This window comes from Pantherophis guttatus, chromosome 11, assembly GCF_059756535.1.
Source record: "Pantherophis guttatus breed Tessera chromosome 11, ASM5975653v1, whole genome shotgun sequence".
Taxonomy (NCBI): Eukaryota; Metazoa; Chordata; class Lepidosauria; order Squamata; family Colubridae; genus Pantherophis; species Pantherophis guttatus.
The window spans coordinates 19,941,420-19,955,894 of NC_142073.1; the positions used below are offsets into that span (position 1 = coordinate 19,941,420).

General features: G+C 43.5%; 1 protein-coding gene across 2 annotated transcripts in view; it reads left to right on the forward strand.

Moving 5' to 3' along the window:
- The window catches only part of SMPD3 (sphingomyelin phosphodiesterase 3), a 197,878-nt gene that overhangs the window by 168,847 nt on the left and 14,556 nt on the right, over positions 1-14,475 (forward strand). For both annotated transcript variants that reach the window (XM_034425443.2, XM_034425445.3), the window contains 3 exons: positions 7,127-7,282; positions 10,115-10,204; positions 11,041-11,104. In XM_034425443.2, the coding sequence (XP_034281334.1) occupies positions 7,127-7,282; positions 10,115-10,204; positions 11,041-11,104 (310 nt within the window). The remainder of the gene's footprint in view (positions 1-7,126; positions 7,283-10,114; positions 10,205-11,040; positions 11,105-14,475) is intronic.

Here is a 14,475-nt window from a genome sequence, read left to right on the forward strand (position 1 = left end):
CTTGATAGAACAAGTGCCTTTTTAGTAGATACATCCAGATGCTTGGCTTTTCAACATTCAACATAAACAGTTGCCAAAGGTTTAAGAGTATGTCCTGTTCTGAATAAATTGCTACATGTAGTACTGGAGATAACAACGAAAAAAGAATTGTTTTTAAAGAAGGAAAGAAAAGTTAGCATAAAGTAGTGATAAAGAAAATTAGGGCTATCCCATTTGACCTATAAAATTGGAAAATCATTGGATTGATTGACTGAGTGATGGATTTAATTGATTATGTGCCATCAAGTTATTTTCAACTCTTAGCAACCATATGTATATTCCCTTGGATGATTTGCCCCCAGCCTGATCCTTCAGAATAACAGAATAACAAAATAACAGACTTGGAAGGAACCTTGGTGGGATTCAAATTTTTTTACTACCAGTTCTTGATGGGCATGGCTTGATGGGCGTGGCAGGGGAAGGATCCTCTAAAATCTCCATTCCCACCCCCTCCAGGGGAAGGATACTGCAAAATCCCCATTTCCTCCCGATCAACTGGGACTCGGGAGGCAGATAATACATGGGGGCGGAGCCAATCAGAGGTGTTATTTACCGGTTCTCTGAACTACTCAAAATTTCCGCTACCAGTTCTCCAGAACTGGTCAGAACCTGCTGAATACCACCTCTGCCTTGGAGGTCCTAGTCCAACCTCCTGCTCAAGCCTATACCATTCTCGACATCAATTCCTTCAGCAATTCCAAAGATGGACTTATCATTTGGTCCATTCACCTTGCTGCTGGCCATTCTCTTCTCTTCAAGTTATGAATGTGAAAATTTAATCAGCGGGTTCCTATTCAGTGTTGTGTCATAGCTTATTGATAAACCATGCAAATACTAGACTCCCGCAGTAACAGAATAATAACAGATTTGGAAGGGACCTTGCTCGCCTTCTAGTCCAACTCCCTTGCTCAAGCGTTGAAATCCACAGGTCTTCAAGTGGGCAAGGTTGGACACCCCGATCTCAATTTTCCTCATCTCAAAACTGATGGATTTTGAGCAGCACTCCACAAGAGAAAGTTCAGCAATCAGCTAATGAAAATACACCGCGCGAGTAGCGCGCTTGTATGCTGTTATTGGCAATTTCAAAGGAAGCCTTCCAACCCACAGCGCATTATCTTGGGATGATGGATGAGTCAAAGGAGTCAGGCAAGGACATTTACAGCAAGTGCCTCTGACTGGTTGGCCGGCAATAAATCAAACTCTACAAAGTAAGGACGAGCGCCATAATGATGCAAACCTGCTTGTGCGTGGAGACCTTGAATGGCCGGTCACACTTTGCCTGACTAGACAAATACACAGTTGCACTGCATCTGTCACCTGGAAAGCCACGGGTGTCAAGAGCCCATGTTCAGTTTGCATTCTGCACCAAAAGGTTTTGTTTTGTTTTTTTCCCCTTCTTCTCTACCACCTGGTTAGATTGCACAGAAGAGCCTTTTGCCTGAAGCAGCTCACCAGTCCTTTCCTTCATCATCCCTTTTGCAGACATAATAGCGTTGATTCTAATACGGGTGGCCCTAGAAATGTTGAGCCCAACGTTTCTATTGCAAAGAAAGCAATTGTTAAGGAAATTTTACCTCAGGTTTTGACCTTTTTGGCCACAGTTATTAAGTAATTCACTGCAGTTAACTGACTCATATGGTTCTTAAGGCAATCTGGCTTCCCACCATTGACACCCCACTCCCATTGCAGAAAAGGAGGACTAGGGGTGACATGATAGCAGTATTCCAGTATTTGAGGGGCTGCCACAAAGAAGAGGAGGGGATGAAGCTATTTTCCAAAGCACAAGAACAAAGAACAAGAAGCAATGGATAGAAACTAATCAAAGAGAGAAGCAACGTGGAATTAAGGAGAAACTTCCTAACAGTAAGAACGATTAACCAGTGGAACAGCTTGCCCTACTCCGGGAGATGTCTGAATGGGGTAAAATAAGCACCCAACATTTCTGTGGAGCTTCTACCTAGTCTGAGGGGGAAGAGCACCTGGGAAATTTTGAAGATGAGGATTGGAGCAGCTTTGAGCCAAACTACAATATGCCTCACTTCTTAGATATTTTTCTGGCCACTTGTCACCGTGTGTAGACAGAGGCACAAGCAATTTCTGGAGATCAGCCATGTGCTCTTGGCAATAGTATTAAAAAGTGCCAGAGCCAACATTAAGAGTAGAGTACAGGAGAGGCAAATCCAATTTGCTTCCAGGTTATTTTGATTTGGATTGAATCAAGTGTTCCTTGAAGCCAGCAGCTATTGATTATTCAATATCTTATAACCATATTATAAAAACAGCATATGTGTTCTATCTGGAGAATACACTAGAGCAAGGGTGTCAAACTTGATTTCACTGAGGGCCGCATCAGGTTGACCGCCAACTCAAAGTCACTTGTGTCGGGGCGCCTCTGGTGGACCAAGAGCTCTGCCAGCAAAAACGGGCTTCCGAGCTCCGTTTTCGGCTGTTATAGCCTCCTGCAACACTCTGCAAAAACGGAGCTCAGGAAGGCTGCCTGCAGCCCTCATGAGCTCCGTTTTCACTGGAAGAGCCACTGCAGACCAGTCATTTGCTGTTTTCAGGGCGACTCTGTGGGCCAGATTTAAGTACCCCTGTGGGCCGAATCTGGGCCTTGAGTTTGACACCCCTGGACTAGAGAAAAAATCTATATGGTCAGAGATTTTGCTCTTGGTTCTGGGAAGGTTGACTCCATAAAACAGGGGTCCCCCGCTCCAGGGATATGGCCCAGTACCAGGCCGTGGCCCAGTGGTGGGTTTCAAAATTTTCTACCAGTTCTGTGGGTGTGGCTTGGTGGGCATGGCATGGCTTGGTGGGCATGGCATGGTGGGCATGGCAGGGGAAGGATACTGTTAAAATCTCCATTCCCTCCCCACTCCAGGGTAAGGTTACTGCAAAATCCCCATTTCCTCCCGATCAGCTGGGACTTGGGAGGCCAAGAATAGATAGGGGTGGGGCCAGTCAGAATTTTTACTACCAGTTCTCTGAACTACTCAAAATTTCCGCTATTGGTTCTCCAGAACTGGTCAGGACCTGCTGAAACCCACCTCTGTCATGGCCCTTTCGGAACATGGCCGTGCAAGGCACGGGCGAGCATGGGAAGCTCCATTTGCATGAGTGGCGGGCACTCATGTTTGCGTGGGAAGCTTCATTTGTACCAGTGGCAGGTGCACGCATAAATGGACCTGCCTGTGCAAGTGTGTGTGCCTGCTGCTTGTATGGAATCGTCCCTTCTTCCAGCAACCTGCCGGTCCATAAAGTCAGAAAAGTTGAGTAGAATATGTCCTCCTGGATCAGGGGTGTCAAATTCGATTTCATTGAGGACCACCTCAGGGTTGTGTCTGACTTCTGGGGGCCAAAGTGGGAGTGGCCAGGATGGGTGTGGCCAGCTTGATGTCACTCGTGTCGGGGGGGGCGCCTATGGTATATGGTATCCCGAGCTCTCTACCAATGAAAACGGACTCCCAAGTTCCATTTTTGGCTGGGACAGCCTCCTGCAGTGAAAATGGAGCGCGGGAGGGCCGTGCACAATCCTTGCGAGCTCCAGGCTGGGATGGCTTCCTACAACCATCTGCCAGCGAAAACAGAGCTAGGGAGGTGCATTTTTGCAGGCAGAGGCACCATGGGCTGGTCCTTTGCTGTTTCCAGGGCTGCCCCGTGGGCCAAATCTAAGTACCGCAGGCCTTGAGTTCGACACCCTTGTCATAGTTCTATAATATCAAGACTAACAGTCCCAATTGCATCAAGAATGCATGTAAGGTCTTATCAGGGGTGAAATCCAGCAGGTTCTGGAGAACCGGTAGGGGAAATTTTGAGCAGTTCGAAAAACCAGTAGCGGAAATTTGGAGTAGTTCAGAGAACCGGCAAATACCACCTCTGGCTGGCCCCAGAGTGGGGAGGGAATGGAGATTTTGCAACATCCTTCCCCTGCCACACCCATCAAGCCACGCCCATGAAGCTACACCATACCCACCAAGCCACGCCCCACAGGATTGGTAGTAAAAAAATTGGGATTTCACCACTGGGTCTTATCCTAGAGTAGTGACCTCCCATTCCTGAATTTGGAGGACGGGGGGGAGGGGAGGGAATTAGCACAGCATCTCCTTATCACCCAGTCTCTCTGCTTAAAATTGGTTACTCCTTTTTTTTTTTTCCCCCCTGCTTGGAAACAACTCAAAGTGCTGCGAAATCCCTGCTGAGCATTATTTCAGATACAAGCTTTTTAGAAGACCTTTTTTTCCTGGAGATACTAGCAATTGCAGCTGGGGCCTCTTATATGCAAATCTTCCTTTTGAAGCAATGCACAGCTCTCGGATGAATATTTAATCACCTTTAGTCTTTGATTTTTTCTCCGTAATTGGCTCTCTGGTTCTTGTTCCAGTCCCACTTATTCATACTTAGATTTCTCCAGGTGCCCATCTAAAATTTATACTCATTTGCTTTCTGATCAAAGGTCAGCTAGGGATAGTCTCTCTCTCTCTCTCTTTTGGTAGATGCCAGTTTATTTTTATTTTTTGGGGGGGAAAGAGGTACTTTTTAAAAATTACTGCTTCTGCCTCTGAATTCACTTGAAATACCCGTAGGCAAGGAAAACCAGCTTTTCCAATTTCCAGCAGGAATTTTCTCCCATACAACGAGTGCCGCATTTGCAACTCTTTGTTTCATCGCACTGAATGGCAACCGCTTATCCGCAGTGGAAAATCAGAACCTAGAGCTAATTAATATCTGCTGCGATCCGAGCCATTTAATTTGTGGTAGGGGGTGGTGGTGGGCGGTTGGGAATATTCTCCGGTGTCTTGGTTTAAATGGTGGAATTGGGATCAGAAAGTTGTTTCGGTATAGAACTGCGGCTGGTCGTTTCGGAATAGTAAAAATGTCATCCATTATCCTCGCCCTGCTTTTAAAACAGCCATTATTCAAATATGGTTGTGAATTATACGTATTAATATTTTGTCCGGAAAAAAAAGAAACATGTTTTTTAAGAGGATCATTTACGTCATTCTTAATGAGTGGTGCGGTGGTCTAGAAGTGGAACTCTCACCTCACAATCAGGAGGCTGTGAGTTCGATCCTAGGTAGAGGCAGATATTTCTCTCTCTGGGCACAATGAGAATAGATCTGCTGAATATAACTCTGGATTAGCAACAGGAAGGGCATCCAGCCAGTAAACACTCAGCTCCATTCAGTGGCCCAGACTCCACCCTGCAAGGGATTATGGGCTCATTAAACGAAGATGACTTATATAATTCTTAACCAATTGGTCACGAAGTTGTGCATAGGGAGGGAAAACCTGGGATGCTTGAGATCATCCATTAGTTTGGATCAGGTATCTACAGGAAGCTGATCATCTATCTATTACTAAAACCTTGTCATATGCAATACAGGTAATCCTCGATTTACAACCACAACTGAGCCCAAAATTTCTGTTGTTAAGTGAAACATTTGTTAAGTGAATTCTTCCCCATTTTACAACCTTTCTTGCCACAGTTGTTAAGTGAATGGCTGCAATTGTGAATCACTACAGTAACAGGGTTGTTAAGTGAATCTGGCTTCCCCATTGAGATTATCTTTGTCAGAAGATCACAAAAGGGGATCATGTGACGCCCCCCCCCCAAGACATTGCAGCAGTCATAAATACGAGTCAGTTGCCAAGCATTGGAATTTTGATCGTGTGACCTTGGGGAGGCTGAAACGGTCATAAGTGTGAGAAACGGTCGTAAGTCACTTTTTTTCAGCGATGTTGTAACTTCAAACGGTCACTGAATGAACTGGTTGTAAGTCAAAGACTCCCTGTGTTTAGATTCTGGAATTTGGTTAACCATTTAACATTTAACCGTTAATTTGGTTAACCATTTAACATTTAACCTGCTGCTGAAATGGTAACCAAACGCATCTTGTAGACCATGGGTGTCAAACTTGATCGTGTCATGTGACTATCCAGAGGTGGTATTCAGCTGGTTTGGATTGGTTCGGCGAACCGGTGGTCCCATCTTATATCGCTATGGGTTTTTTTTATAAAAAGTTTTTTATTAATAATACAAAATTTAAAAAACATTGGACATAGTTATGACATCACTGGTTCCAAACATCTTCCGTCACTTTACAATAATATTAGTACTCATATAAACATATAGTTCTTAAGCTTTGTTCACTATTTAAGCATAATATGATATGATATTAATACTTTTCCCCTTATTTCTCTATATTTATTTATCTCTTAAACGTACATTTATCTATAATAACATCTATATTTTTGTTCTAACACTATACATTTTTCTTGGCTACCCTCTTGTTACCTATCCAATCATAAAATTGTTCCCAGATTTTGTAGTACTTAGTTTCGCTTTTATCCTTGAGTTCCAAAGTGAGTCTGTCCATTTCTGCGCAGTTAAAGATTTTCAGTAATATTTCCTCTTCAGTTGGAATATCTTTCTCTTTCCATTTTTGAGAGAAGGCTATTCGTGCCACTGTGACTATATGCAGTAATAAATAATTTGTATCTTTCTTATATTTTCTTTCTATAATTTCCAATAAGAAAAATTCCAGTTTGACCTTTATATCTGTTAGCAAAATTTCTTCCAGCCAGTTCTTTAGTAAATTTCAAAATTTTTGCATCTTTAGGCATTCCCACCACATGTGATAGTAATTCCCAATGGTCTCTCCACACTTCTAGCATATCGAGGATTTTCCCTTATTTATTCATATTAATCTTGTGGGGTTATGTTGCTGTGTTTTTGACGCTGCGTGCATGCATGGATGGCATGCACAAGCGAATTGTTGTGTTTTGTGATGCCGCACCCATGCGCGGATAGCGTGCATGACAATCAAAGTGAGTGTGTGCACGCGCACTCTCACATTTCCGGTGCTGACCGAACCGGTTGCTACAGTATGTGAAGCCCACCTTTAGATGTATCGCGATGTTTTTTTGCGTTTGTGAAGCTGGGGTGGGTGTGGCCTGCATGTGTGATCATCCGGCCGATGGGCCGCCATTTTGTACAGGATGGGTGTGGCCTAGACATTTAATAAATAGATAATCTTAAAAAGGAATGATTTTAAATTTGAATGGCCTGCTTTGTCCTTTTCTACAGAGGACACCACTGTTCGATGTGAACAACTGGATCTGCTTCAGGATTGGCTGGCTGATTTCAGAAAATCTACCTCCTCTTCCAGTACAGCCAATCCAGAGGAGCTGGTGGCATTTGATGTGGTCTGCGGTGACCTGAACTTTGACAATTGCTCGTCAGGTGAGGCTTTTAAATCTAGAGACTCAAAAACAGCGGACGCACCCAAAGCCCCAGGGAGCATCGGAGGTAACCCCCTTCAGAAGTTTCCATCGAGTTGTGCTTTTTAATATAACAGATGGGAAAATGTTTTAAAGACATGTTGGCATTTTCCTCAGAATCTCGTTTGGTGGGTTAAATGCAGTGGTGAAATCCAAAATTTTTTACTACCGGTTCTGTGGGCGTGGCTTGGTGGGCGTAGTGTGGCTTGGTGGGCATGGCAGGGGAAGGATACTGCAAAATCCCCATTCCCTCCCCACTCCTGGGAGAAGGATATTGCAAAATCTCCATTCCCACCCGAGTCCAGGGGAAGGATACTGCTCCCCATTCCTGGGAGAAGGATATTGCAAAATCTCCATTCCCACCCCACTCCAGGGGAAGGATACTGCAAAATCCCCATTCCCTCCCCACTCCTGGGGGAAGGACATTGCAAAATCTCCATTCCCACCCCACTCCGGGGGAAGGATACTGCAAAATCCCCATTCCCTCCCCACTCCTGGGGGAAGGACATTGCAAAATCTCCATTCCCACCCCACTCTGGGGCCAGTCAGAGGTGGTATTTGCCGGTTCTCTGAACTACTCAAAATTTCCGCTACTGATTCTCCAGAACCTGTCAGAACCTGCTGGATTTCACCCCTGGTTAAATGGAAACTAAAATGGTCCATTCCAGGAAACTCAAAAAGCCAAATATGGTTTCCTACTTGTCAACCATGGGGCATTCTTAGAACATAGATTAATATGGCAGAAATGGACCTTCCAGATCTTCTAGTCCAATTCCCTGCCCAAGGCAGGAGACCTTGTGCTACTCTGGACTAATGACTATCCAGTCTCTTCTTAAAACTCTCCAGTGATGGAGCCACAACTTCCAGAGGTGAGTCCGTCCACTGGTTAACAATTCTCACCGTCATAAAATTCCTTCTTAGTTCTAGTTTGGATCTCTCCTTGATAATCTTCCACCTATAACTCCGGCCTGCCCTCTTTAAGAACTAAATCTAGTTCTTTGAAGAATTAGACCCGTAGGATGTAACAATTGAACTCCATTGAATGCAATGTTCTTCTGGTATGTAGTTCATTTCTTGTGAAGTCCTTCTAATGAGTCCTCCGTTACTTCTTCTCCTGCCCTCAAGGTACTCTTGTTTTACCCCCATCCCAGGATAAAGGAGATTTCCCTCTTTCCTATGATCAAGACCACTAACTCTGTCATTTATAACACAGGGGACATGTCATTTTGTGAGGTTGCATTTTCCTGCCCTATTCATTGATAACCTGCAGACAATTAGATTTCCACCCCATCAAAGAATATGTCCAAAATGCAAGTCCTTTATGGACAATCCAGTTGGCATTACCTTCAATGCACGGGTATATTTTTAGCTTCAGACGAAGTTGGCTATTCCCCCCACCCCTCTCTTTCCCTTCCTCCTTTCCTAAAGCCTCCCATTTATGAATTGTATTGCCTTGACAGTAGACAATGATAAATGACATCATTAGTGCTTCTGGAAGAGCTACTTCTGGGCTTCCCTTGAGAGAAGCCAGGGAAACACAGCAAACTTTTTCGCCAATCTGCGCAAAGGAAAAATTATCAAGAGGTGCTGTTAGATACCTGCATTTGCACGGGGTTAGATAGATGAGACTTAAATGTTTTATGGTGCTAAACAATGCTTGGCAAAGTTAAATGGGAATCAATCCCCTTCTATAGCCTGCAAAACAATACGTTAAAATATTGTCCGATTGCTCAAAGGGTTTTCTCACCCCACTCTTCTGTGATAAGTTCTGTCTTGGCAAGATAATTAGACACACTCAGTCCTGGGGACTAATAATAATTGTAATAATTTATTAAACTTGTAAGCTGCCCAAACTCTTAACAACTCTGGATGGCTCATAGCAATCCAAGAAAGAAATTGTCAGGGTTCCAAGTAAGACCCCCAACGAAAGAAATCTCCAAGGCTTGAGTTTCCTCAAAGTTCCATTTTATTAGAGATTTATTTATTTATTTATTTATTTATTTTTGAATTTGTATACCGCCCTTCTCCCTGAGGACTCAGGGCGGTGAACAGCCAAATAAAAACATCAAATACAAATATTAAAATACAGTTAAAAAATATATATATAAATTTGGCCCCATTAATTAAAACAATAAACCAAACAATTAAAAACACTTAAAAAGAATTAGGCCAGCCCAGCTTGTTGGAAAAGGAAGGTTTTAAGGGCACGGCGGAAGGCACTGAGGTCATGGATTCTCCTTATCTCAGGGGGCAGCTGATTCCAGAGGGTGGGAGCCCCCACAGAGAAGGCCCTCCCCCTGGGGGTCACCAGCCTGCATTGTTTGGCTGATGGCACCCCGAGGAGGCCCCCTCTGTGGGAGCGCATATTGGCGCATCTGGGGAAACCCAAATCTGAAAGCTTCCAGGGTTTCCCCACCCAAAGGAAAGTTCAAGTCAGGGGTGAAACCCTTCCGGTTTGGACCATATCACCTGATCCGGTAGCGATGGCGGCAGGTGGTTCGGAGAACCGGTAGCAAAAATCCCCGTGCCCCCGCCCCCCCCCCATGCCCAGCTGAGCCACGCAATCATCAGAGGCTTTTTTCAAATTATTTTTCAAATTGCTGTATTTTGAACGTTGCGTGCAAGCAAAGCGCGCACTCACAGAACTGGTTGTTAAAACCTGTTGCATCCTACCACTGCTTAAAAGTCCATATTTTTCTGGAATTTTGTCATAAATATTGGCTCCGCTACCTCTCTCCCATGACTTTCTCTGACATGCTATGGATCCCCTTCATCGCCTTTCTTCTGGTTGCAGATGACAAGCTGGAGCAGCAGCACTGCTTGTTCACCCGCTACAAGGACCCATGCCGCCAAGGTCCAGGGGAGGACAAATCGTGGGCAATTGGTAAGATGGAAAGCTGTGGCCCAGAAGTGGGACAGATGTCCCTTAGCTAGGAGGAGGAACCTGCTTAAAGAGCCTAGTTCTCCCATTTTTGCTAGCTTGTGCTTTGGTTTTAGCCAAGGTAAGTAAGTTGCCAACTATAAACATCTGATACCAGCCACATCCTGGTCATCAGGCGATCTGAAGGGGAAGTTAAAAAGTTACCAGTTACGGGCACCATAAAGCCTGTGGTAGAAAGTGGCATGAAAACCAAGCTCTGTCTTTAAAGATATTGCAGCCTGCCTTCCCAACAGATACCAAATTAAAGATATGGTCAATACTTTGGCTAGGATTTGCACACGTTTAGCCTGAAAGCTGGATTAACAAATCATAATTGGGAGGTACAGTGTGCTCCCCTCAATAACCATAAGATGATTTTGCACGATGGTGTGCATCACACAACATATTAAATCAATGACTACATTCCCACAGTAAATTACTCTGTCCATCCATCCATCCATCTGGAATGGAGAATTATTGCCCAAGATGACATCCATCCATCCATCCATCCATCCATCCATCCATCCATCCAGAATGCAGAATTATTGCCCAGGATGATATTGATCCATCCATCCATCCAAAATGGAGCATTATTCCTCACCAGGGTGTTCTCTTGGGCTATAATTTCCCAGAGGTTTGAGCCAACAATTGTGGGATGTATCTGGGGACACAGGATTGGAAAAGCTCAAGAATTCCAAATAGTTCCCTTTAAAATACAGACAAAAATCTAATTCAAACTTTTATGATCCCTTTGCTTTGGAATAACAGCAGATTACTGCATATATTCCTTTTTCTCTCAGGAACTTTGTTAGATCCGAAAGGATTATATGACGAAGAAGTGTGCACTCCAGATAATTTACAGAAGTATGTATTATTTTGTTTTCCATCTTATTTCTATCACCAGTATAAATGCGCTACTCTAACTATAAAACTTCGCTTGTTGATATTTTTACTTGTGTCTCACATATACTTTTATTGACTTATTTCTTGAATGTTACGTATTTGCTTTGCATGGTGGGACATGACAAAAAGAGATTTAAGCAATAAATCCTCAATATGTGCTTCTTACTCAAAAATCTTAAAATATAAGTCAAACAAAGGACAAAAGGTGAAGGGTGTAGGGTTATACGGTTGAGTAAAACCCTATTGTAGGGTTGAGTAAAAAAAGATCCAGCCTTTGTAATGGCTGTCCATGCATCCCCAATTTGTCAGGGGCAAGGAAAATTGTAAATAGCTGAAGTAATTACCATATTTTTCGGAGTATAAAATGCACCTTTCCCCCCCCTAAAAGGGGGTAAAAATTTAGGTGCGTCTTATACACCGAATGTAGCCCCACCCACCCACTGTTGGAGCATTCACAACTTCTGGAGGCAAGTTGTTCCACTAATTAATTGTTCTAACTGTCAGGAAATTTCTCCTTAGTTCTAAGTTGCTTCTCTCCTTGATTAGTTTCCATCCATTGCTTCTTGTCCTTCCCTCAGCGGCTTTGGAGAATAGCTTGACTCCCTCTTCTTTGGGGCAGCCCCTGAGATATTGGAAGACTGCTATACTGTCTCCCCAGTCCTTCTTTTCATCAAACTAGAGAGACCCAGTTCCTGCAACCGTTCTTCATATGTTTTAGCCTCCAGTCCCCTCATCATCTTGGTTGCTCTTCTCTGCGCTCTTTCTAGAGTCTCCACATCTTTTTTACATCGTGGCAACCAAAACTGGATGCTATATTCCAAGTGTGGCCTTACCAAGGCATTATAAAGTGGTATTAACACTTCACATGATCTTGATTCTAGCTCTTTGTTTATGCAGCCTAGAACTGTGTTGGCTTTTTTGGCAGCTGCTGCACATTTCTGGTTCATATTTAAATGGTTGTCCACTAGGACTCCAAGATCTCTCTCACAGTTATTACTATTGAGCAAGGTACCATGTATACTGTACCTGTGCATTTTGTTTTTCTTGCCTAAATGTAGAACCTTACATTTTCACCATTGAATTTCATTTTGTTAGATAGCTCCCAATGTTCAAGTCTGTCAAGATCCTGCTGTATCTTAAGCCTATCTTCTGGAGGGTTGGCTATTCCTGCCAGTTTGGTGTCATCTGCAAATTTGATGAATTCATGTGGCGCTTGGGTCTCGAACCTGGACTGCCAGTTTTCCAGCTGACAAACTCAGTGCCTTTAACCGCTGAACCATTGTGCCCCCTTTTTAACCAATGGATACTGGAAACAGGATGTTGAGTCTCTCTTGGGATTGGTGGAAGCATTAACAGCTGGCTTGAGACCAGATCCAGAGAGGGAAGGCGGAGTGCAAAATTTCCACTAGTGAGAAAACAGGCCTTCCACTATGTCTACGGAGCTGGAGCATTTTTGCATCCATCTTCTAATACTTTGAAATAAACCAGAGTGGAGTCAGAAATAACCCAACTCTGGAAAAGATAGAATTGCACGCACAAAATTCGGTGCACAACTGGTCCTGAAGGAGCACAAAAGAGTGGGCGTGTAGATGTTGCCCTTAGTCACTCAAAATCTTAGTTCAGCCTCATTTTGAAAAGCTTTAGTAACTGACATATTGCAACCCTGACATTATATCATCATTAAAACGCACACACAGAGAGAGAAATAATTACATCTCTGAAATGGCTAATGTCATGGGCCAACTAGATTAGGCTTAAAACAGACCCATACGGAAATTGTTCAATAATAAAATTTGGCAAAGGCATAAAAACCTAATTTATCACCCAGTTAATATTGGCACGGGTACATCTGGAAACAGCGCAGTAAATTAGACTTCTGTTAGCTCTCCAACGAAAACCTATTAATAAAGTTAAGGAGGCCGCAGTTTTAAAAAGACATCACTGAGGATAATCTAGATTTACTTCTTTAGAAAAAAAAGGATCAATAAACATCATTTTTTCTGGAGGATGTGCCTCTATCGTTGCTTTAATGATTAAGAAAGTCTTTGATGATTTTTAGGTCCATAAGAGTCTGCCAAAAGCCATGTAATGACACCAGGATCAGTGGTGGGTTGCTACCGATTCACCCCGGTTCGGGCAAATCGGTAGCAGTGGTGGTGGGAGGCTCCACTTACCCGCCCAGACTAGTAGTGGGTTTCAAACATTTTTACTATCGGTTCTGTGGGTGTGGCTTGGTGGGCATGGCATGGCTTGGTAGGTGTGGCTTGGTGGGCGTGGCAGGGGAAGGATACTGTAAAATCTCCATTCCCTCCCCACTCCAGGGGAAGAATACTGCAAAATACCCATTTCCTCCCGATCAGCTGGGACTTGGGAGGCAGAGAATAGATGGGGGCGGGGCCAGTCAGAATTTTTACTACCGGTTCTCCAAACTACTCAAGATTTCCGCTACCGGTTCTCCAGAACTGGTCAGAACCTGTTGAAACTCACCTCTGGCCCGGATGTCATCAAATACGCTCTGCACATGCGTAGAAGTGGTGCGCGCGCGAGAGCAAACCAGTAGCAATGGTAAGTGAAACCCACCACTGACCAGGATGGCAGCACATGTGTTATGAAGTCATCACATGTTACTTCATTGCATCATTTGCACAATGAACGTATCTTTTTATAAGAATTTTATTAGTTTATAGTGTAGCATGCAAAGAAAATACGAAAGTAAATAATAGGAAAGAATAGGGAAGGAAAAAGGGAAGAGAAAAGGCATTGGGGGTAGAAAAGGGGAAAAAGAAAGAAAAGGCATTCACTTCCGACTCCCTTCGGTGCAGCAGAATAAGGCATTAACATCAAACCTCAACTTTTTATTTTTACATAATAGTTTAAACCAGCCATTTCTATTACAACAAATCTATCTAATTGGTAACACCCAATATCAAAGTTTCATTTTTTGCCCCCCACCTCGAGCACAAAGTCCAGAAGCAGTTTCAAAGTAGGAATAAAAGTATTTGTATTTTTTTTTTCTTGGATCAAAACAGTCAATTTAGCCATCTCTGCTAGCTCCATCCATTTTTGCAGCCATTCATCCATTGCGGGGATCGAGGTGATCTTCCGTTTCTGTGTGTAGAGTAGTCTGGGTGCCTTCAACATCATGGAACTAACATCAAAGTTCCAATTTTTTCCCCCCAAGTCTTTTTCCATCAAACTCAAAAGAAAAGTCTCTGGTGTCAGGTTTCGAGGTCGTCTCAAATAAATTGCATTTCAAACAAAGTCTTTGATGAAAAACTCCCATTTATTAAGCACGACATTCTAACTCTGACTCCATCACAGCCAAAACCCTC